Below are 25,723 nucleotides of genomic sequence, written 5' to 3'. Positions count from 1 at the left end.
TTTAAGTGTTAATTTTCATATCTTTGTCCCCATACTAGCAGAAAAAAAATTGTCTCTCTTGATATTGAAATTTTGTAAAAGCTAAGAGTAAAAAATGCTACATAATTCAGTCATTATATTCTAATCATGCTTTTAAAAAATTTAAAATTTTTATTTGGTCATAAATTATTTCAGACCACGAAAAAATACTGAGAATAAAGTAATTTCTGGATACTTCAGAACTTAAACAAAACTCAATAAATATAATTAAACCCCCCCCCATACCTCATTTGATCCTCCATCCACCTCCAATTTGATGTTTATCATTCTCATGCATATGTTAATATTTTTAGTACCTTTGTATGTATATCTAAAGAATATAGTGTATTTTTTTAATGTTTTAAGATGTTTTGTGAAACATTCATATATTGCTGGTGAGAATATATTAGTAAAATGGTACAGATGCTTTGGAAAACTGCCAGATCCTAAAAAAATTAAATAGAATTACTGTGAGACTGAGCAATTCTCCTAGAGACAGGAAAACATACATCCACACAAAAATTTGTACACACATGTTCACAGCGGCATTGTATTATTCATATTACTCCCAAAATTAAAAAAAAACACCCAAATGTTCATCAACTGTTGAATGGATAAAATGAGGTATATCAATACAGTGGAATAATATCCAGCCATGAAAAGAAAGGAAGTACTGATACATGCTTCAACATGGATGACCCTTGAAAACATTATACTAAATAAAAGAAGCTCGTCACAAAAGACCGTATGTTGCATGATTCTACTTATATGAAAAGTCCAGAATAGGAACCTGTAGAGACAGAAAGTAGGTCAGTGGTTGTCTAGAACTAAGAGTGTTGGGTGAGAATGGGCTGTGACTGCAAGTGGATTTCTTTTTAGGGTTATGAAAATGTTCTAAAATTAGATAGCAGTGATAGTTGCACAACTCTGTAATTATACTAAAAATATTAAATTGCACACTTTAAATGAGTGAATTGTATTGGGATGTGTATTATATTTCAATAAAGCTATCTAAAAATGTTCATGTGAATGTTATATATTCTGTTAACTTTTTTTTTTTTACTCAGCATAAGCAAAACAAATCATTAGATTTTGAGATTTACACATTTTTGTACATTTAGTTCTGTATAACTTATTTTCACATTCCATTGTATGAGTTTCTATATTAATACATTTTCTTTTGCTCTTAGAAACGATTCAGTGAACAGTTTAATCCGTATTTCCTTACATGATGACACATTTTTAATAAAAGGCTTTCTTCCAAATTAGAATTTGATAGGATTATTGATAATTTGTCATTTGTTTAGTATTACTTAACTATATTTAGAAGGTATTTTATTGGTTTACCTTCAAGCATTTAATTCATTTAATTATACAATTTAAAATTGAAATTAGTAAAAGTATTCTGCCATTTGAAGTTTTTTCATAGTTCTTTCTTGGTATTTTAGTGTTACATAAGACATGTCATAATTTTTGTGTATGTTAATATCTTATAGAAAAAGCCACGAATGAGTACAACACTACGGAAGATTGGAGCCTTATTATGGACATATGTGACAAAGTTGGAAGCACTCCTAATGGGTAAGATGCCCAGTCATGCCCAGTGAATTCTAGGAGCTTAATTACTCTGTGTCACTTTTCTTGATGTAACTTTGAAAGGAAAATGGGATTGTACTCTTTACTTTTGGGGGGATAAAAATAAAGAGATCTTGGTGGTGGGATTTAAAGATTAACTTTATCCTGAAAGAACAAATGGAAAAGAATTCCACTGAAAACCTGAGATATATTACAATACATAAAGCCTGGATGCAGTAGAGACACGTGTTAACAATGAGTAGATTAGTTGTTTAGGGAATTCCCTTGTGACTTAGACGTGTCACAAGGAAAGCCTTTTAATAATAGGTAAATATAATAACATAGGTAAATATAGTAACACAAGTAGGTAAATATAATAACATAATAGGTAATATGCTGAAAAAGCCTTTCAGTAATGAATAGGTAAATATAATAACGTAATGAAAAAAGTGAATATAAAAAAGGGTGCTTTGGGGGGAGAGTGCAACTATTAAGCTGAACTGATTATACTTTAGACGTTTAGAAAAGACTGATGATAAAAAAATTTTTAAAAAAAAGAAGAAAAGAAAAGACTGATGAAAGCATTTGTTTTAGCATTACAGCTTTTCATGGTATATTCATGTATGTTTGTACTTAAACCTTTTAAGACTATCTTGCCTTTTTTTTTTCAAGATAAGAATTTGCTGTTTGAAAGCTAAGTCTGTCTTAAACAAATGAAAAAGTAGAGTTCTCTTGTGTTGACCATTTTTTGAAATGATTTGGCTCTTGGTTTTGGAATATATAACCTTTGCAGCAAGGTTCTTATTTTGTTTTGTTTTGTTTTTCCTACAAGTCTATGAGCAAAAGATTGTGTAACATTATTTTGTAGATTTATTCCTTTAACAAAGTGAATTTGCAGTTATTAAATTTAAAGTTACTTGGTAGTAAAATATCTTATATTTTTAACATTTGATTTGAAGTTATGAATAAATACTTAACCTCCTTCATTTTTTCTTAGAGCAAAAGATTGCCTAAAAGCCATAATGAAACGGGTAAATCATAAGGTTCCTCATGTTGCTCTGCAAGCATTGACTGTAAGTAAAAGTCGTGTTGTTATTTGACCCATTTGAAATGTATATTTATTTTAGAAAGTTACTTAAGATAATATCTCAACATTTGCATATTGATTTGTATTTTAATTTAATAGCTTCTTGGGGCTTGTGTGGCGAACTGTGGAAAGATATTTCATTTAGAAGTATGTTCCCGTGATTTTGCAACAGAAGTACGTGCTGTGATAAAAAATAAGGTAAATTTTAAAAAGAGAAGAAATTTAAGTCATTAAAGAATACATATATTCTCTGTCATTTTAACTATATATAGCATTAATAAAGTTGTATTATAAATGAAATCAGTTTTAGATAAATTTGAAGTGAAATAAACTTCCTGTTCTGAAATTTGATGTTTTCATTCTTAGCACCAAAAACTATTTTCCTCCCTAAAGCATGTGTGCTGGTGATAATAGCTAATCTTTATTGAGGGTGAGGTAGCAGTCACTGCTATAAGCATTTTACATATGCTATTTTCCTTAATGCTTTTAATAACACTTAGCAGTCAGATTCTCTTGTCATTATTTTATAGATGCAGAAATTGAGGCTTAGAAGTAACTTGTCCAAGGTCACGCAGTTAGTAAGTGGCATAGCTGAGGTTCAGATCCAGGTTTCTGTGACTGCAGAGTCCAAACTAACCACCATTCTGTACTGATTCCCATTAGACATGGCGAGTAAAGGGGGCCTTTATTCTAGAGGGGTGGGGTACACTATAGGGTTGTTGGTATTGATTTCTTTGAGATGGAAACTGAAGTGCCATTCTCATGCTATTAGTGACAGAAATCCTAGAATTTTCGGTTAGTTGACTATGAAAAGCTTAATTTAATACTGAGAACATTAAGAAAACAGAATAACCTTGAATATAAAAGACTTGTCATTATAAGATGACTTAGAAATTGATGTTCAAAAAGGGTAATTTTGCAAGAAACAATTGTATTTTAAAATGTAAATAGGCATTTATCAGGTACTCATGTAGGCTAGGTAGGGATTGGTGGACTTTGGTTCATGTTCATATGATTAAAGAAAATTTTGGTGATAATTCTTTTTGTTAAAATATTACTTTAGCCACAGTTTTGTTTTTTTCTTTTCTTTGCCTTTTATTTAAAAGGCTCATCCTAAAGTATGTGAAAAACTGAAATCTTTAATGGTGGAGTGGTCAGAAGAATTTCAGAAGGATCCTCAGTTTAGTCTGATATCTGCAACTATTAAATCTATGAAAGAAGAAGGAGTTACTTTTCCTCCAGCAGGTTCTCAGGTAAGAGATTCCATGGTTGACCCTATACTATTCTGAAGGTACGTATCTTATGTAAAAGTTGGGCAACGTCTGGTTTAATCGTCACCCACCTTCACTCTCCAAGTGCCTATCTAGCATAATGCCTTATATTTAGTAGGTGTTCTAATTGTTGAGTGAGTTTCTTCTACGTATCAGAACTTTGAGAAGTGACTCAGCCGTAAATAATCTGTTTAATGCTATTCTGGAGTCATGCAGAGGCATAGATGTATGAGAGGGCCTTGTGTTCAAAAAATTTATAATACATTTGAAGGGTAGATATATGAGGTATGATCTAAAAATACGGTGAATGTTTAAATTAAAAAAAAAATTATTACAGTAAAAGACGCATTGCCGTTAATTCCCCTCGAAATACTCCCCCTCGCTTCAAACATACTTATTCCATCATTCTTGACACTTTCTAAAGCAGTCCTGGAAGTCCTCTTTCGTGAGTGTCTTTAGTTACACTGTCATGGCTGCCTCGATGTCCTGAATCATTTTGAATTTGGGGAAGAGCCAGAAGTCGCTTGGTGCCAGATCCGGTGAATAAGGTGGATGAGGATACACCCTAATGTTTTCATTTGAGAGAAATCCCGTACCAGAAGCGATGTGTAACACAGAGCATTGTCATGATGGAGGACGATTTGTGGCACATTTTAAAACACACCTTCTCTCAACCGTAGCTCACACCCGACTGACTGCACTGCACAAGTTGTAACTTGTCACACACTGTTACTAAGGTTCCATGCACTGCTTCCCATGTTGAAGACCCCTGCCTTTCCATTGGGTGGCACACGGCAGCAGCATTCACTGTATTTTTTTATCACACCTTGTATACATGTGAAAAATAACTAAATTATAAGTGACAAATATGGATGAGGGCTACAAAGACTACATGCCAGGAGAGAGAAGTAACTATAGACTGGGATGGTGAAGAAGGTGAAGCAGTAGAAGTTTTAAACTAGAATGTATTTCAATAGGTAACGAGGAGTAAAAAGGTCAGATTGAGGGAGGAATGGCATAAACAAATTTGTGGAACTGAGAAAGCTCAAGACCTGTTTGTTGAAGAGTGAATATGTCTGGAATGAATGGTTTACATATAAGATGAGTGGAACTGTAAGACTAGAAATTTACTTGGGGTGACGGGATAGCTTTAGTAGCACAGGTGGAGGTAGGGATGATGAGTCATGGAGTGACTTAGGTCTGCGGGACAAAAAACATTATATCTTGGGTTCTCAGTGCCTCTTGCCGTTCACTTAATATTAGAATATGGGCTAGGGAAAGATACTAAGTAAGAAGAGTACTATATGTATTTTTAAATTTTAGATTGTAGACTAAAGAAACAAAATCTTTATAACTGACCAAACCTAAGGGTTCAAGGTAGAATTTTGGGACAAAAGTCTTACAAGTAATAAAAAGCAAGTACTTTCCCTGCCCTGTCCTTTCTGCATGTCATTCTCAAAAATCTGTGTGAAAGAGCTGCGGGATGGTTCAGAATCCTGCACCCCTCTGTCTTCCCTGCCTTTAAGTTACGCATGACGTTCCGTAGCCCTCTGCTATGCCCAGAGAGCCACCTCCATTCAAACACAGTGGTAAGAGAGGCATCATGTGAGTTCCTAGTCCTGCACGTGTTGTCTTTGTCCTCCCTCCTCTTCTCTTCAGTAGTTACTGTGGCTTCTGGCTGCCCCTTCTCTTGTAGCTCCTCACCTACCTGTAGCAATATAGCACCTCTCACTGAGGAAGAGACCTTGGATGGGTGAGATCAGGAAGTGCAGTCAGGAAACATTCGTGTTTAAGTACTTTCTGTATGCCAAGCTCTGTGTCCGATAATTAGATTTATGCAAAATGTAAGCCAGTCTGTGCCCTTCATGAGTTTATAATATTTTCTTGAAAATTCTGGTGTTTTATTTTAGTATTTGAAAACAACTACTTAAAATAATCATAAAGAATTTTCAAATGAAAATCAGTTATGTCAGTTTTATTTTAAATTAGCGTGTGTGATTGATTATAGCTTGTGTTTTCTGTAAAAGGGTAGCTGTGTTCATTTCACTTGTACATTTACAGACTGTCTCAGTGGCTGCCAAGAACGGTATGTCATCAAACAAAAACAAAGAAGATGAAGACATAGCTAAAGGTAAATGATCAAATGGGTAATTTAGTATTGCTTAAAACCTCCTTGCCAGAACAATTTATTAGAATAAAAATTATAATAAAACTGAGTATTCTTTTAGTATTCAAATTTAAAAACTTGTAGGGTCTAAAAGTAAGGAAAACAATTGACATGATATAAGTCAATTTAATTCATTATCCTTGTCAGTAATATGTATTTCATGACCTACCTTTGGAGAGATTACATTTCACCTTTTCTTTAATGCCAGAGTTATGAGTCAAGCACAGAAATATGTTCATGGCTGTCCTATATGGAAAGCTACCCATATTATAATGTCACAATCTGTTTGCTATAAAAATAATAGCTGCTGGATATGACAGTCTGTTATAATGAATGAGCAGAAACTTTATTTTTAAAAAAGCCATGATTCTCTGCCCCTCATGAAAGTTAGCTGCTTAGTATTTAATTGGACAAATAAAATATTCATTTCATTTATTCTTATTAAATATTTTGTTATCTAATATTTCCTTTTGAACTTTTAAAAAAATCAGAATTCTATCTTATTTTGCATTTTAATTTTTCAAACTAGCTATTGAATTATCGTTGCAAGAGCAGAAGCAACAGCACACAGAAACAAAATCCTTATATCCATCTGCAGAAATTCAGTTAAATAATAAAGTTGCAAGGAAAGTGAGAGCTTTATATGACTTTGAAGCCGTTGAGGACAATGAACTCACCTTTAAACATGGTGAAATTATTATTGTTTTGGATGACAGGTATGTTTTAAATCATTATTTCTGGAATATTTTGAAGTTAAATATAATATCCTTACTTTAGAATCCTGGATATTTAGCTCTTTAACTTTGGTGTATTTAAATCATCATAGAACCTTTTCATACCTTAATTATTTTTTTCTAAAATAAAAGTAGACTAGGTTATGTGAGTTTCTTATCCTTTTGTTAAAATTGGTTTTACTTTGTATCTTGGATAAAAGATGTACTAAATGATACTGTTGTTTATCATGATTGGGAAACAAATATTCAGTCATCTGAAAGCATTTACATTGAGAGTTGTGTATGCCAAATTACTGGGAAATAAACTTTAAAAAGAAATATAACTATATTACCTTTGATCAAAGCAACCAAAAGCTATGCTCGGCTCCTTCCCAATTCTTAATCTGCAGCTCTACTCTCCCTCATAACTTCTCTGTCATTTAAAGTTGTAATAAAGAATAGATCTGTCTATATTGGGCCTAACTCTAGTCTTTACTATGCTTTTAAAAGAAGTGGATGGAATTTAGCAAGAGTGAGACTTAATAGCTTGTTGCTATGAACAGACACTGCAAATGTATTTGGTATACATTATAAATAGCTTAGTAAGGATTCGTTTAGTGTATTTTTAAATGGGTAAATACACAAAAATGGTTTACTTTGCTGTGGTAAATATTTATTGAGAAAATATTCTGTAATAGGCCCTGTTTTTAATAAAAACGAATGAGGACACAGTTCTGTCTTCATAAAACCTAGAATAAAGGAAGGGGGTTACAGTTACTCGCCAGGTAATTGTATGGAATGCAGACTGTGAGTGCTATAGAAGAGGTAGTGTTGGGGTCCAGAAGAGAGCAGATTCACAGACAGTGCAAGCTTCTGGGAGACAGGATTATCCAGGGTCCATATCAGATGAAGTTTGATTTTTGACGGGACAGGAAAAATTTTGCAATAACAGAGAACAGAAAAACAAAGGTCTCTTAGGCAATCAGGATAACACTATGTTCACAAAACTTCTTTGCTTTTTTAAAAAAATAGTCATTTGGGATGGAGCACATGACTCCTGGAGAAGAGTAAATGGATACGAAGGTAAAGAGGTAGTGTGGGCTCTGAACGCTGACAGTCTGAAATGTCACACTTCTGAGTGTAGTTTTAGTTAGAATGTTTACCAAAAAACCTAGATTTACACTTCTGATACTCTTATACAACTAGAAAATTAAAGACATTTATAAAATAAATAGAAACAAAACTAAAGAGTAGTTTTTGCTTTGAGATTCAAATTTTAAGCATTACTTTTATGTAATAAGAAACTTCTCTCAAATAAATTGCTGTTCACAAGGTGAATAGAGTACTGGTCAGTGGTGCTTCCTCAGTACACGGTCCTTCATCCCTTACCTCCAGCAGGTGCCTAATGCCCTGTGCTGTGATAATTCAGTTCTCTGAGTTTTTCTTTCGTAACTTGGTGAGTCCTTCATACATGCTGTAGCCCTTGATGTCATTTGTGTGCGTGTGGTATTCCATACCTGTTAATAGTCTGCAAGCTTGCAGTGAGTCAAGGGCTGTGTTATTGTGCTGCCCGCGTTTTCAGTGATGTCTAATTAAAGCACAAATTCATTATAAGTAACACACTCATACAAAACTATTTTCGTTTGAGACTTGGCACTGCAAAAGAACTTTTTCCTTTGTAACTGCTGAGAGAATTCAACATGAATATGATGGAATATGTAGGTTGATTGCTGTCATTTTAAAGATAGGATATCCCAGTCTTAAAATTGCCACAGACATGGTCATGAGTGTATTTAGTTAAAGGTTGTCATTCTGGGTAATTGGTTATCACTGGCACGATTTTAAACAAAAATGGAAACTTGGGTACTAGAGTTAAGGGGAAATCTTAGGTTAAACGGAAGTCCTCTAGATGATCCAGAATAGATTCCTTGTATTTATATTTGCTGTGGAAATGAAAGTACAAAATTAAAAATTTCACATGTAGACCTTGAAGTCCCGTGAAAATACATCATTCTTGGACTTCAAATTAAGAGACGCTGAACTGATAGAAAAGACACACATTTCTTATTAACAGTATACCAAAAAAAGCTTTGCACTTTCTCCATTTTTAGCTTTATCTCACCACTCCTTGATTGTTCTGTACGTACCATTTCAAATCACCAAGTAGAATTCTTACAGTTCCAGAAATGCCATGTTGTGACTAGACTTCCGTGGCATTGTACACTTGGTTCTCTCTGCTTGGAAAGCTCTGTCAGAAGAAGCAAACGCATTTAGAAAAGAAAAGAGACTTTACTTGCAAGGAAAGTTTGCAAGGGAGCCCAGGCTTTGGAAGGATTGGCTCCCCAAATTAAAAAAATAAAGCAGGTATTTTAAGGAGAAGACCCCCCACACACACACACAACCAAGGTTTCCAGGTTTCCTCTTTGTATGTTTGTGGTAGGAATAGTACTTTTCTCGCATGATTATCATATCCATAAAGGACGTCACTTATCTTTAGCCTTTGCCATTGTAAAAGTCAGCAGATAATGTTTTAGTTAAGAAGTCAGAGAGACATTTATTTTGAGACCTAAAATGAGACAAGATAACTGTTTTTTGTTTATCTCAGTATGCAAAGTGTTTTGGTTTTTTGTATTTTTATTTTCTTGCTTCTCCATACTGGCAGCAAGGCATTTTTATTTCTACAGCCTTAATTCCCTTTTTCTCCTGGTGAGTGCATACTTAACCTTAAAACCCAGGTCAAGTTTGATGTCCTCTGACAAGCCTTTAAACCCTTCTCTGCCTTTAGTTCCCAGTAGAGTCAGGAGTTCCATCTTGGTGCTGCTATGGTCCCTGAACAGAAGTGATAGCATTTCTCGTATTGTATTGTAATTTTTTACATCTGTCTCTCCTGCTGGATGAGCTGATTCTGAACATAGTCAGCACTTCTGGGGTGGGAGGAAGTGGGAAGGAGAAAACAGACCCCCGGAGATAAAGCAAGGTAATGTGTTCTTAGGTGGTAGGGGAGGGCTGAAAAATACTGCACTGGATTTTAAATTTCTGGAGGGCAGAAACTCTTTCTTAATTATCTTTGTAACTTCAGTGCTTCGCTGGATGTCACTGTCCCTCCTTGGTGGGCTTTCATAAATGTTAACTGAATAATCAGTTTGTTGAAGGTAGAGTTTACGTCTCTTATGCTTAAATCATGTTTCATTCAGCTGAGTCTTACTCTCTTTCTTAACATAAAAAACTGTAAATATAAATGGTGCAATAAAATTTTCCTTAATTACCAAATGGTTTATATAAAACTCTATTGTCAAATTACCTTAATTTAGGAATTTAAAATTGAACAATATTTGTGCCATTAACGCTCCATAGAATCAGCTGGTTGCCAGTGGAGAGAAATAGAGCTGGATTAGGACTGGGAAGGATTCGCCATGCTTTGACATGCATGGCGTTTGGTGGTTCTGCCTGCTTTTATATTTCAGGGAGTTTGCAGTAGTGGTTGAGTGGGAAATGACCGTACATTCCTAGGACCACTAAGGAAGGCTACACATAAAATTGTTGATAGACTCAAGTACATTCCATGCATCTGGTTCAAATGTTTGGGTTCTCTAGTTTTACGTAAAAATTCCTCTAAGTTCAGGTTTCCTTTTAAATGGAAAGTTCAACTTAAGAAAGTATGTATGTGAGATAAAGAGAGTCTCTCGTCCTCTACAGACATCAGCAGATATGATACCTTTGGGACTGTCAATATATCAGTTACGTTCTGGTTTTAAGAATTTGGGTGATATACAGCTCCTTTTGTATCTTTGTGGTACTTTTTAAATTAGAATCATAGAAGTTAATTTATCCTTAAGTTTCATCTTAAGACTGCCTGCTCAATAAGTCAAATTATTGGAAAGGAATAAACTATTATTGCCAGATTCTATGATTGTCCATATAGAAAGTCGAAAAGAATCAATGGACAAATTATTAAAATTGGTAAGAGTTCATTAAATTTGGTGGATACAAGTTCACCATACAAAGTCAGTGGTCTGCTTTACTCTAATCACAACTGTTTAGCAAGTGTAATAGAAAAAAAATTCCATTCTCAATAATAACAAAAGTTATGAATGATCTAGGAATAGGGAAATCTAGCAAAGATGTGTAAGGTCTTTATGGAGAAAATTATATAAAAGTGGTTTATATAAAAGATATAAAGGAATATAGATATATATGATACAGTTATTTATATTTGTGTAAATATAGAGATACCATGTTCATGGTGAAGAAACCTTAGTATAAAGATTTAATTTTTCCCATATGAATGCATAAATTTAGTGCATTTCTAATTAAAATCCCAACAAGACGTTTTTCCAGAGAACTTGAAAATTTTTAATATTAATATAGAAATGTGAAGGTACAGAATAACATAGAGGGCCCTTTCCCTGGCAAGTATCAAGGCATATTAATAAGCTGTAGTAAATAAATATATATACTATTGCAACAGAACGGAATTCAGAAGTAGGCTCGTTTAACACATAGCAGCTTGCTGTTTTAAAGATAGGATATCATAAATCAGTAGAAAAAATGATACATTATTTAGTATATTTTGCTGGTGTGAACAGCTCTTTACAAATAAAACAAAATTTGATTCGGCTTCACACTGTACATAAAATTTCCAGATGAGTTAAAGACCTAAACAAGGGAAAGGGATAAAAAAAGAACTAAAAATATTAAACACAAGTATATAGGAGAAGAGATTTAGGAGTGCAGGAATAAAGATTTTTTTTTTTTTAAAGTGTAAGCCATAAAAGAAAAGATTGCTAAATTTGATAACAGAATAAAAGAAACCATAAACATATATTAAAAGACAAGTGGCATGGGAGAAGGTATTTTAATAGTTCAGACAAACAATTGCTATCCAGAATACGTAAAGAATGCCTTGATCCATGAAAAAAGACAAAAGACCCAGTGGATAAAGGAAAATGGACAGAAGACATGAGCTATGAGTTTACAGAGGAAGTGATGTGAAAGCCGGCAGACACACTTGGCTGCTCAGGAAGTGCAAATGAGCACAGCACAGAGAGATGATTTCTTTCCTGTCTGATAGCAAATGCTGCTTGGGTAGTTCATTGGGGGAAATGACATTCTCACATGCTGCTGAGGGACAGAGGATGGTGAATTGCCACCCCAGTTTAGGGAACATTTGGAAATATTTAGGAAAATGGAAAATGCTTACATCCTGTGGCCCAGCAAGTCCATGTTTGTGCATAAGCATAGAGACTTGTTGCATGTGTGCCCCAGAATCTAGAATGATCATTATCCTAATCTTTATAATGGTGAAGGACTGGAATTTCCTAAATGTCCATCTGTATGGGAATGGATAAATCAAATATGCCATATTTATGTGATAGAACTTTGATTTTAACAGGATAAACATCTGAATAAAAGATCTGAAAGTATAAACATAACAAAATTAAAAAGATGTATAGTGATTAACATCTGCGTATACAGAGATGGCTATAGACATTTGTAAATGAATAACACTGTGCTGGCAGGAAGGCTACATACCCGCTTTGTGGTGGTGATGTGGTAGGATAGATGGAGGTTGGTGATAAAAGAGACTTCAGTGTTATCCATAATGTTTTACTATTTTAAAAGCCTAGAATCAAATATGAACTAAGTGCTAATTGGTTCTAAATTTAAGTACAGAAATTTGAGTGTTTATTTGTGCTTTTCTATATCTTTTATTAAATTTAAGAACTACTTTTAAATATAGTTGGATGTGAACTAGTAGTTTTAAAAGTAGGCTAAATTTAATTTTTATTTTAATCCGTCTTGAATCTAGTGCACTAAAATGTAGAGGAACAAATGACATTTTTGCACTGTATTTTCAGTGATGCCAATTGGTGGAAAGGAGAAAATCACAGAGGAATAGGACTCTTCCCATCTAATTTTGTAACAACTAATTTAAACATAGAGTCTGAGGCAGGTAAGTGAAATATTAGGGAAGGTTAAATCTGTTAAAGCTTTTTACACTTGAATTTTGTGGTTCTGTTTGAATATAAAGTAGATTGGCATTTAACTCTTGTTTTAAAACATTTATTTATAGGCAATACAATTTAACCTACCTGTTACCAAATTTAGGGGTTAATTTAACCCAGGTCAATTCCAAGAATTATTTCCTTTATCATATTTTAAATCCTTTGAGAGTTAACATACATAGTTACATATAAGGCATAAAATCATCTGTGACCATGTAAATATTTCAGTCAACCTAATTATGATGTAAGAGGCAGTTTATGTATGTTCGGTACAAAGAATATTAGTTTTATTCATCACTGAAACCACAGTATTGAAGGAGGGGAGCTGGGGTGGGGGCTGGTTGACAAGTGCCAGGTGTGATTACGGAGGTTAAGAGTACTCCTAAGTTTTAGACTTTTCCTCACCTTGATTTGATCCTAGGGAACAATAATAAAATAATATAGTCAAGAGAGTAGGTTCCTATGGAGTGGCCGGTTAGCTCAGTTGGTTAGAGCGTGGTGCTACCGTGTTTCCCCGAAAATAAGACCAAGTCTTACATTAATTTTTGCTCCAAAAGACGCATTAGGGCTTACTATGTTCAGGGGATGTCATCCTGAAAAATCATGCTATGGCTTATTTTCTGGTTAGGTCTTATTTTTGGGGAAACACAGTGGTAACACGAAGGTTGCCGGTTTGATCAGTTCAGATCTTTTGAACTTTGCTCAGCTTTGTAGATACAGACAGTTCCTCTCAGCTATTGTCAACCATGCAGAGAAAGCATCCATTTGTTTTGCAGGCAAGAAATAAGGGGAGCTGAGTATAAAGAACAGCTGATAACAATAGTAATGATGGTGATGATCAGAAATAAAATAGCTTAGGGGTGTTTAAGCATTCATGTCTCAGGCATTGTGCTAGGTCCTTTGCTTGCACTATTTTGTTTAATCCGTGCAAGTCTGTGAGATGGGTACTTTTGTTACCCCGTTTTACAGATAAGGAAACTGAGGCCGGGGGTTTAGGTGGCTAGTAGGCGATAGAGCTGGGATTCTAAAGTCCAGCCAGTCTGCCCTTAGATACTTCTTAGAGTAACTCACCTCGGGACATGTCTGTGTTAATCCTCCAATTCTAGAGAAAGAACTTAAATTGAAAGCTCTATGTATTGTATGTAACATCCTCTTTGTATAGTGGAGTGATGCATTTAGTTAAAATGAAGTTGAGGGAGCTGAATACCTATTTGACTACCAAGTACTTTGCACTGTTTATACTTTTATTCCTCCAGTCTGACTCTCTAAGTTGATATGAAAATTGGAGATACCATTTTAAATAACTTGATAGACCATGCTCAGGGGATCCAGTATCATGATTTGCCCTTGGCATAGGCTGGAGACGTTAAGCGGCATTTTTAAAAGTAAAAATATGCTGGGTTTTCAGTATATCCTCATGTTACTCTGAGGTCTGCTCCTTAGGACATATTTGAAAGTTAGCCAAATATTTGAAATAAGTGGCTAACTGTTGGGACTTAAATGTCCTTTGGTTATGTAGATTTTTATTACAGTTTTATTTTTACCAGAATTTACTTTATTAAAATATATTATTGCATTTTATTAATAGCAGTATTCTTGTGAACATTTAAATAATTTGGGAGCATGAATATTATTTTTTAACCTTCTCATTATGAAAGTTTCGTATTGTGTTGCTTTGACTATTATCAAAGAAAGGTTGACATTAAGTCTTTTTTTTTCATATAGGAAATACTTTTTTTATAGTAAGGAAAGAATGTGGAAGGAACTGATTGAACTCTGAAATTAGCTCACAAGACAACACTAGATAATACCCTACTCGCTTGTATTTTTATTCACCCTATTGGTAATACTCAGTTTCCCAGAAAATACCAGTAATGACAGTTCCCATTATATTGCTCTCTTGTTTCACTGGAATGTAAGATCCATCAGGGCAGAGATTCTTGTCTGTTTTACTCACTGGTGCCTGGCACATAGGCTAAATAAATATTTGTGGCATGACTGAATGAATGTATGTAATAATATTGATTATGAAATGTCATGACTATACTATTTAAGGGGTTTCCTTTTTTTTTATGGACAATCATGGACTACTTGTAAATTAATGACTAAAGTACCAAAATAAATGCTGAAGAACTTAAAGTTTACTTTGTTTCCGTAGCAGCTGTGGACAAATTGAATGTAATTGATGAAGAGGAGGAGGAAGTTAAGAAATCAGAGCCTGAACCTGTTTATATAGATGAGGTAGAGTCCTTCTTTTGTTCACTCGTTAAGCTGTCAAGACTTATAAAATGTATTATCCTTGAAAATGCTTGGACAGAGTAATTTCTATATTCATTGAAATTGAAACTCTAGTGAGTTTTTAAAGTGTCCTGTTACTTTTTTAGGATAAGATGGATAGAGCCCTGCAGGTACTCCAGAGTATAGATCCAACCGATTCAAAACCAGACTCCCAAGACCTCTTGGACTTAGAAGGTACTTAGTAAATATTAGGTATTACTTTAATGTCATTTAATATTTTGGCTATTTAGAATGTCTTGAATTTTTTCTGCCTTGTGTTTGCTTGTAGAGATTAGAAATCTCTGATGGGAAACAGACTAGTATAGTTAACATAGTAAACATATTACTTGGTGTTGTTATAAACCTGCCTATACTGTTCAAGGAGGAAGTCTTTGTGTTCCTATAAGCCCATTAATGAAATTGGCTGAAGAGATTGGCAGTCCAGAAAAGGACAGAATTAGAAATCACAGCGTATTAAATTAATTGAGTCAAAATGTTAGGAATTCTTATTCCTGTTTTAATTCTCTTGTATCATGATTTTAAAGGTCAAAATTTTACATGATCTGTGTTAACTTTGTTATATATTCATTTGATATATGTTGATGTGTCTTTTTAATCCCCAAGCAATTTGAAACAATTAAAACAAATGTTTTTATGCCTATTTTAAAAAATCATTTGGGAGAAAAATCTCTGTGATAAATGATAAATCTTAAATCTTTTAATAGAAGCAAGTCTGGTTATGAATATAGAATATTGTATTCATTGTTATCAATGTTCACATTTGGAAATGCACAACATGTTTAATGTTGAAATGGCTTAAATAAATGAAAAATGTTCATATCTCATCTGTACATAATTACATATTTTATACACTGACTCAAGTTCAGTTTACTTAGCTATTAATAGTTTTCTAGGTATTTTAAGATTTTGAGATAACTCCAAATTTCAGTCTGCAAACTTAATACTTTCAGAGAACATGGTGAGATTTCTGTTTTAATTTTGACTTTACCTTTGGTCACATGATATTAATATTGGTGCTGAATAGTGTTAAAATTAGGTCTTTTATAGTCTTTTCTCCAGCATGAACTCAATTCTCTTTGTGTAATACAAGGTGTTGCATATTGGTGGTGGTGTTAAAAAATTGTTGAAATTGACTTAAACTGGTTTAAGTTTAAAGATTTTAAAATATTTTCGTCTTTACAGATGTCTGCCAGCAGATGGGACCAATGATAGATGAAAAACTTGAAGAGATTGATAGGTGAGATTCTCCGTGCAGGGAATAACAAGTATAGTTTTCTTATTTGTTTTTGGCAGAACTTGAGGGAGTTTTTATGAAACTGTTCAGTCTGTTGCAATTATTTCTCAGATTCCAAACTCCTACAAACTAACAGCAGGTGGTACTTTTTATTTTGGTAGCAAATTGTTTTTTCATGGCAGTGGAGTACACGTAGGACCACGGCCCCTTGCTGTATGGTGACAGTCTTCATTTCCTTGCTTGGGCTAGAATTGAGGGATAATGAGACATGAAGAATAAAGCTGATAGAGCCCACAATAAGAACAGGGATCTTACGCAAGCATTGTCTTGTTATGTGATAAGAAGTAGTAGTTGTAAAACTTTCAAATGAAATTTCCCTTTTATTTGTGAAGCTAAATCCAATGCACACCTCTCTTCTCATTTTGCTTCCTTATATTTCTGGATTTCTATTGTCCTTTTCGTTTCATTATCCCACCTAGTTTTACTGTTCCTTGGAAATAGCAGCGGCACCAGAGGATAGACTATCAAGGTTTTGAGCTTTTAACTTGGTTTTGCCCCTTCTCTGACTCCTCAGAGCTTTCTATCTGAAGTTAGAGGGAGAAGCCATAGAGAATGAAAGACAAGAGATGAGGCTTTAGTGTTCTGTCATCATACCTTTCCAGAGTCTGTCTATTGAACTACTGTTAAAACAACACAAGAACAGGAAGTACTTTATTTCTTACCTGCCTTTGCTAGAGAAGAGTGGCAGCAGCAAGATTTTTCTAGTTACTGACGATTATAATCTTTGTTCCATGGGCATTTTTGATAAATTGTTTGTATTTTCTACAGAAATGAAAAATAAATCCCTGTGGCACTTAATGAAATGATGGTGGTAGTCTCATCATATCCTATTGTTCTTATTTTGGAGAAAACATTAACTATTTACTTACACGTCTCCTATTAAATCCTTTGGTTCCAGTGTAGGGATGTTAATGGTCAGTGAATAATGAAACTGGAAAAGAAGCCTGTGGTTCATTCTTAGTCACACTTTTGTTAGCCTGGACACTAATTTCTGAAGCTTCCTATGTGGTTTCCAACTGATATTTCTGAAAATAGTTTCTCCTGCTTTATACAGTCACACATGCAACAGAGGAAACAGCACATTTTTTTGTTTGTGTGTTTGTTTGTTTCAAACATAACATTCTAATAGAGGAAAAGTGACAAATCTTGATAGGTCTCTCCAGCTCATTTATTTGATAGCCCGGTGTCTGATTGCCTGCCTCTGCCCCTTGTCTTTTGAGCCTCTTATGTATATATATAAAAAGACCTACATTTAATAAACAGGCTTGTGGGTGCCTTAGGCCAAATAAAGTAGTCCTTTAACTTTTATGAACTTGTCAGTTGCAAAGAGAGTTCTTTATTACTCCAAGGGGAATAGACAAAATTGTACCAAGTCAGAGGATTTGCTCTGGAGTTCCTCGGGCAAATCGGAAAATGCTCTTATTTGGATTTGTTTTTACCCAATAAGGTATCCTGTTTAATTTTCAAAAGAAATCAACAAACAAGAGCAGTAGAGACTAGTTTATATATGATTATTTTCATTTGCATTTTGAAGGATAATTATTAAATTTTTTTCAGTTGATCCTTTCATGAATATAAGAAAATGAAAATGTGTGAGATTTTGTTTGTGAATGTGTTTTTATTTCAGTCATATTGTACTTGATAGCATGCTCTGGACTTTGCCTGAGTACTTTCTTCTACTATGACTTTTAGTTAAGGCAGGGACTCTTCCTAAATTGAGAAATTTTCCTCCTGTGTAATTGAGTTTTTGAAACCTATAACATATGGAACAAAATTCTTCTAGCACCAAAATTATGAATTGATTGTATTTTATGAGGTGTGGAAAGGACTTTCCCTAATTTTATGAAGTCATGTTAGTTAGTTATTACAAGAATTAAATAATTCCTCCTCTCATTTTCCCTTGGCGTATATTCTTTCATCGTATATAAAGAACCATTTAAAATACGAATAGAAAATGTGCTAAATTTAAAAATTAATTTATGTTGCTAAACACATGCTTAAAAACTTTGAAGAGTATTAAAGTGCTTTTCTTCTATATCAGGAAGCATTCAGAATTGTCTGAATTGAATGTAAAAGTCTTGGAAGCTTTGGAACTATATAACAAATTAGTGAATGAAGCACCAGTGTATTCGGTCTACTCCAAGCTCCATCCTGCAGCACATTACCCACCTGCGTCAGCTGGGATTCCAATGCAGGTGAGCATGTTTTTTGAGAACATTCTTTAAAAAATTTTTTTAAAAATTCAAAAAAAAGGTTTTAAAGCATAGGAAAATTTATATGGTTCATGAGTAAAATTATAAAACTCTTTGATAGTCAAAAAAATACTGGCTAAATAATTAATGCTCACTAGGACAGATTAGATACCGATACTTCACAAATACATTTCAGTTCATTTTTAACATGAATGAAGAGACCATTAAATATATAAGGGGACTTCTTGTTCTTCATATGCTTTTGTAAATAAAGAGCATAAATCCTTTCAGTAAGTATAAATTATTTTTGTAATTATAAAGTATAAATCCTTTGGTTTTGGACAGTACCTGACATATCAAAAGCCCTCCAGATGAGGTACGAATGCTATTCCTATTTAGATTTAACATTTAACATTTCTGTCAAGATTTAAAATTTCTGTCAAGATTTCTTTGGCTTACATGATTATTAAAAGGCTTAGTTAATGACCTTTTGTTCTCAAATCATGCTTTATAATTTCTTTTCTTAGATGCATGACTTAAATTGTAAAAAATTCGTGCATGGATATGATGCAGGCTCCATAAGCCATTCACGAACAGCGTCTTTTCCTAGGACTTTACACCTTATCTGTACTTCCCAGCTGAAGTGACAACTTTTATCACTTTCCAGTATTCTGAAGCCTTTTCAAATTTCAACCATTCTGAATTCAGAATGAGCTCAGATGAACAAAATTCATGTTAATTTATGAAAACTGGTGTGTGAAGGAGACACCAAGGAGAGAAGGTAGAATGTGGGTGCATAATGTAGATGATTTGACATAACGTAATTGTTAAGTAAAAAAAGAATAGTTACTATGGTAACTGTCACATCAGACCAGATGCATTTATCAAACATGGCCATGCCCCAAACTTTTGAAAATGATGAGTCATTACAAATGAGGGTAGAAGGGATTTCTGGGTGCAAAAGATAGCTGGAGTTTATTTAATATTGCTTCTATTTTCAAAAAGTTACCTGCTGCTGCTGTGAAAATGGAACAAAATAGAAATGTCTATACCATTGTATCATAGATTTGTATGTTATATTTGCTTCATTGTATGTTTGTAAAGCGCTGTTTGTCATTCTTATGTCAGGTTTTCGTGTTTAGTTGCATACTATTTACAATCTGTATTTTGCAAAGCACAACTAATTTCTTTAAAAAGTTAACTTTGTATGGGTTTGTTCACATAACGTCTAGCTACACCATTCATAATAGCATTTGAAATACTCAAAGTTCCTATTTCAATTTGGAAAAAAAAATCCGTCCTGGAAAATATTGCAGTAACTTTATCTGTACCTGTGAAGGCCCTAGGAACCCTGAACTTCAGAAGCGGTTTGTTACCACAGTCTCAGCCTGTTGTCAGTGGGCTGTCTGCTAAGGAAGTGGTATGAGTTCCTTCATGTAGTTGATTTGGCATTTGTAGCATTCTAAGTTTTTATGTCAGTGGTTGTTGCTTTAGAAATAGCTTAGTTAAAAGCTGGAGTGATGCTGGTTACTATATATTTATTAAACTTAGTGCATCTATTTGGTAGGCAGGTGGTAGATCTGTCCTTCAAGAGATGTTAACCTGAAAATTCAGGAGGGCACATTATAAATATATAAAAATAATTAGACCATTTTGCTATTTCCTGATGATACATCTTCTCCTTTAAGAAAAAATTATTTTTTACTTTTGTGTGTCCCAAAGGCAGGAAATAAAGGAGACATTGCCAGAGAGGGCCTGCACCCTGCCCTGGTACCATTTATTCTTCAATTTATTCTCCTAAGTTTTATTCTTGGGAAGGAGTTGAATGAATCATCCCTGGGATGAGGGTAAAAGTCATCATTCTGATGGTGATGTAAAGTGATGATGGGCTGCCCTTCAAGGAAGTATTTAATTTTCTGTGACTCTATAGCACGACAGGTTACTAAGTAGTAGACAACGTGGATGGATTCCAACCCACATCTTAAAAATACACCACTTCCTTTCCTTTCAACGCCCTGCAAAATAAAAGAACAACCAAATAAATCCTAAATTTCCATAGATTTGGCACTGTGATTTGGAAGCTCTGTTTTTTTTTTAAAATATTTATTTTTTACTTTATTATATTATTAATTTTTTTTTATTGGGGAAGGGGTACAGGACTTTATTGGGGAACAGTGTGTACTTCCAAGCCTTTTTTCTAAGTCAAGTCATTGTCCTTTCAATCTTAGTTGTGGAGGGTGCCGTTCCGCTTCAAGTTGTCCTTTCAGTCTTAGTTGTGGAGTGCACAGCTCAGCTCCAGGTCCAGTTGCCGTTGCTAGTTGCAGGGGGCGCAGCCCACCATCCTTTGCGGGACTCAAGGAGTTGAACCGGTAACCTTGTGGTTGAGAGCCCACTGGCCCATGTGGGAATCGAACCAGCAGCCTTCGGAGTTAGGAGCACAGAGCTCTAACCGCCTGAGCCACCGGGCCGGGCCGGAAGCTCTCTACTTTTTATACTGTGGTGGATAGATGGGTGAAACAAGACTGCTCCCCAGAGAACTATAACATTTTATTTCATTTAAGTCTTTTAAAGTGTTAAACATATTATTGGGCAGATGTTTGGGAGATCAGTGAGTCAACTTTTTCTCTGGTTACTAGACATACCCAATTCAGTCGCACGGTGGAAATTACATTCACCAAGTCACTGGTGCCCAAAGCTACAGCCTCAGACCAGATCAGATCGGGCCACTGACGTCTCTGCCTCCAAATGTGAATTCCTCAGTGACAACGCAGCCTGCTCAAGCTCCGTATCTAAGGTAAGTTTTGGGGAGCTGTGAGAATTTTGTAATTAAATACATTAAATTTTCACAGACTTTCAGAATGAGAATAAACAGACCCTTCTCTTTGTGGTAATAGTGCCATCTTTCACTGCTGAGGTGAAGTTCTAGAACTGTCCATTTCTAATCCATGAAGTCAGAATGGTGCTGCTCTTAGACTTGCTGTCCATACTAAGATGCTTGCCCATGGCTTATAGTGTGGTTCCTGGGACCAAATAAAGCTAACTGTCCTTTAAAGGGACCAAGCCCATAATATACTTAGCATGGTGCTGTAATCAGCCTGGCAAAGTGGTCCCAGACGTATTTATATGTATGCAGTCCTACAAATCAGCAAACTTGTTATTCTGACTCTTAAAAAGAAGTGTGTTGGAATTACGGCATTTGTAGTCTTAATTTTTTTATACCAATGCTTTAGTTCTGAAAATCATGTTTAAATCTTGCCTTCTATTAACTACTCACCCACATAAAATGTCCATTCAATATAGTCATGTGTAGATGATTTCTAAGGTCCTTCCCCATTTTTAAATTCTATGAGTATAAATTTTAGATATTATTTGAAAATAAACCTGTTCATATTGGTGTTCATATTTAATTCAATTAAATTGTAAAATTTATTTTCCTTGGGTGACACTAAGAATTATGGAGCAAAAACTGGAGTTGTGTAGACATTAATCCTCTTAGATTGTGAACAGTGTATTTGGTGTAATTCAAAATAATACGTCTTTTAAAATAAATTATGCTCTAGTAATTACAGGAAAAAACAGAAGTCCTGCAATTTGATGTGATTTTTGAACTTAGTGGGGTTTTGTTTTTGAATAGTGTTAGTAACGTTTTAAACTAGGTCAGGACCATCTTGAGGATGGATTCAGGATCCTGTGTGGATTACACCATTCTCCCTGCCTTCCTTAATTTCCAGTAGGGATTCAGGTTAGGCTGACTATAGGGACAGCTTTGAAAGTGCTTTCCACAGGGAAGTGGAAAGAATGTGTGAGGAGAAGAGGAGGTCTCCTCTGTGCTGGACAGAGAGATGGGGGAAGAGGGGATGTGGGCTAAAAGGGTACTTGAGCTGGGGTTTCATTCTCCTTGCAGCTGGCCAAGGAGACCGCTGTCAAAAACTATCTGCATCTCCTCAACAGATTTTTAAATGATTTTGGAGAGAGATTTTGGAGAAAACAAAATTAAATAGACCTTCTAATCTTATATTTTTTTCTTTTTGAGTACTTTTTCTGACCAGATATAAAAATTACATTAATAGTGTTAGATAGGTAGGGTGATTAAATCATAACTAGAATAGCAGAGCTAATAAACTTAGAAAGATACAGTCATTTTTATTTTTGCATGATGATTGATCTCTGACCATAACCTAGAAGTAAACATTATTTTCTTTTTAAATTTTTATTTGTAGCCCTGGACAAGATACTGTTTCCCATCCTACTTATATGAACCAGAACTCTAACCTTCAGTCAGCTACAGGTACGGCTGCTTACGCACAGCAGATGGGGATGTCTGTGGATATGTCATCTTACCAGAACACTACGTCCAGTCTGCCGCAGCTCGCGGGCTTTCCAGTGGCGGTTCCAGCTCATTCAGTTGCACAGCAGCAAACAAGTTACCACCAGCAGCCTCTCCTTTAGAAACAAACCAAGCATTTTCTTGAAAGCCTTCATAAGTGTAGTACTCGACCTTTATGATTCTAATCTGAAAATAGTAAAGGAAAAAAAATTTTTTTCTGAACTCAAGAGGGACCATGACTAAATAAAGCACAAAAAGTTACCTTACTCTACTAGGCCATTAAAAGGGTTTATTTTTTTTTTTTTTTAGTCCAATTTGTTTGAAGTCAGACTTTTGAACAGAGGCAGCATGAAGTTGCTTCCAGTTCGTTTTGTCTTAGTTTCAAATTCTTTACAACAAATCTGGACACCCAGTAAGTAGCCTTATGACACTAAACAGCATGAGCTTTGAGTGTTAAAATTTTGCTATTAAAAAAACCCGCTCTTTACCCCTAAAACGTCACAGTAATTGGGAGAGCACTGAAACCTTTAAATATTTTTTGTCTGTCTATTTTTTTCACTTTCCCACACACCATTATTTTAAAAGGCGAACATCTTTTTGTGTAAGCATTTAGCTTGCCAACATATTTCCTTCTGGCTCCTTAAATTGCAGTTGTGTTTTCGGTACTGTCAGTTTTGCTGTCAGTGTTATGGTTGAGTAATAATTAGCATATAATTGTCTACAGAAGCAAGAGCAATTTGAAAGGAACAAAAATGTTTTCTGTTGTTCATAGTGAAGACCATGTAAGTGCAGATGTGTGATAAAGCATTTAGCTAGTCCCCCAGTCCTGCCAGCAGTGAGCTGAGGCATGCCCCACAAAACATTTCCCTTCGCTGGAGAACATTTCTTTTCCTGCAAGCGTCCCTGGTATTTAGAATTGCCACTATACTGATCTTTTCAAATGACTTCGGCCGTTCTGTAATGAAGATATGGTCCATTTGTTTTCCTTCCTTCAGTGTGGTGTGCAGAGATGCTGCATTTCCTCTTTATGGATTATATGTGAATTTGAGCCATGAGACATTCCTAATAATTTTATGTGATATATGCCAAGTGTGGATGACAGGCGTATTTTTATTGGTATGTTGTTCTTTACAAAGGTGATTCAAGTACCATTGCTATGCCAAGCTGTTGAAAAATTTGGTCATTCCTTTCGGAAGTAATTCTGAGCTTGTGGAATAACAGACAATGGATTGATAGCAAAGCTATCAAGACACTTTTTCAAAAGCCTACGTTTTAAATTAGTTTATAGTGCTAATCCCACATACTGTAGGAGTTAGGTAGTAAAACAATGGGGATTGGTTTTTTGCCTAAAAATTTGCACACTACAGCATCATCTACCAATCTTTTAGATAACATAAAATAAATGCAAACGCATGCTTACAGATACATGATATTTGGACTAGGGAAAAACTGGACATAAGTTTAGTTTTTTAAAAAGTTAATTGTATGGAAGCAAGATTTCTATATTGTTTTTTTTAAAGAAAGCCCTTAATCTTTGTACTAAGGATCCATATGATGACAGTGCTCTAAAAAGTTTTGTCACTTACTGTTTAAACAAATTTGATTCCAAATATGTTCTTTTTTCAAGGAAACGGTATCCTAGAACAAAATAGCCTATAAACTAAGTGGTCTATTTAGTCTATATTTAAAGGGGAAATAAGCAGTATTTGAAAGCCCAATTTGTCATTATCTTAATTTCAGATATAAGTAACTAGAAAGAAAGTTTTAACCATTAATGTTCTGTTTTTCACCCAGCATTTTTCTTTCTATGTAAATTCAATGATACACTTACAAAAATTCTAAAATGGCAACATTTTGGCAATGAATCTTCTTTAAAATAAACAAAACATAAAAAACATTTGCAAAGCTGCTCTTGATAATAGTTAACGTTTGCATATATATATATATATATATATGGAAAATCTTTTTCCTCCTAAACAATATTTAATAAACAGTTATTTTAATGTTTGTGTAAATATTTCATGTATAGTTGTGATTGGAATGTAAAAGCTTAATTCTCCATGAGTCTTTGAGCTAGTATAAATATAGCACACCCACTAAATTGGGACCAGCCAGTTAAATTCACCTAACGTAGTTTTGGAATAATATAACACGTGACATGTATATAAATAGTGTATATTGGCACTTATCTGTGAAATTTTATACATCTAGAAGTTTCTTCTCCCCCTTAAATTAAAAATAATTTTATTTTTGCCATACTTTAGTGAATTTTGTGTTTCAGGTTGTTGATAGTATAAAAATGTTATTCTGTGTACTGAGATATTTTTGGTGTTAATAAGAAATACAGGGTTGTAGTTTTTCCTTCTGTTCCATGATCTTACGGATTGTATTTATTTTAAGACCTGTTTATAATTAAATATTTTCTGCCAAAGAAATTGTCTAACATCAGATTTCTACATTAGGTTCATACTTACTGTTTTATATGAAAAATAAAAATAACTTCTGCTTTTTCATATGACATCTTGGTATGTGAGAAAATTTCTGAAAATTTATATTTTCGTTGATACAGAAAAATTTCTCCTAGGTGTTAAAATATATGAAGTAGGATATGTTCTTATAGTTGGGAAAATGTACAGTCTACCAACATTGTCTTATAATTTGGTAATTTATGAAACTACCTGAACATGAAATAATTACAATATTTATTAATTAGGACTGGAAATGATTTGCAGATATAGTGTCATCATATACTATTTCAAGTGGTTGATTTTTGACC

At 34.3% G+C, this 25,723-nt stretch overlaps 1 protein-coding gene across 2 annotated transcripts in view; it reads left to right on the top strand.

Annotated features, from left to right (window-relative positions):
- Positions 1-25,465, top strand: part of STAM2 (signal transducing adaptor molecule 2) — a 43,445-nt gene extending 17,980 nt beyond the window's left edge. The window contains exons 2-14 of one of the 2 annotated variants that reach the window (XM_019737481.3): positions 1,515-1,599; positions 2,591-2,666; positions 2,780-2,878; positions 3,787-3,933; positions 6,013-6,082; positions 6,648-6,834; positions 12,690-12,784; positions 14,998-15,077; positions 15,221-15,308; positions 16,317-16,371; positions 18,470-18,623; positions 21,257-21,414; positions 22,841-25,465. In XM_019737481.3, the coding sequence (XP_019593040.2) occupies positions 1,515-1,599; positions 2,591-2,666; positions 2,780-2,878; positions 3,787-3,933; positions 6,013-6,082; positions 6,648-6,834; positions 12,690-12,784; positions 14,998-15,077; positions 15,221-15,308; positions 16,317-16,371; positions 18,470-18,623; positions 21,257-21,414; positions 22,841-23,069 (1,523 nt within the window). In that variant the 3' untranslated portion in view covers positions 23,070-25,465. Of the gene's footprint in view, positions 1-1,514; positions 1,600-2,590; positions 2,667-2,779; positions 2,879-3,786; positions 3,934-6,012; positions 6,083-6,647; positions 6,835-12,689; positions 12,785-14,994; positions 15,078-15,220; positions 15,309-16,316; positions 16,372-18,469; positions 18,624-21,256; positions 21,415-22,840 lie in introns of both variants that reach the window. The other variant, XM_019737480.3, reaches the window with a different exon arrangement.
- Positions 25,466-25,723: the final 258 nt, after the last annotated feature.

The sequence above is a fragment of the Rhinolophus sinicus genome, chromosome 17 (assembly GCF_057876585.1).
Source record: "Rhinolophus sinicus isolate RSI-liver-muscle chromosome 17, RSI-T2T, whole genome shotgun sequence".
In the NCBI taxonomy this organism is placed as follows: Eukaryota; Metazoa; Chordata; class Mammalia; order Chiroptera; family Rhinolophidae; genus Rhinolophus; species Rhinolophus sinicus.
This window is presented reverse-complemented; position numbering and strand designations above follow the sequence as displayed.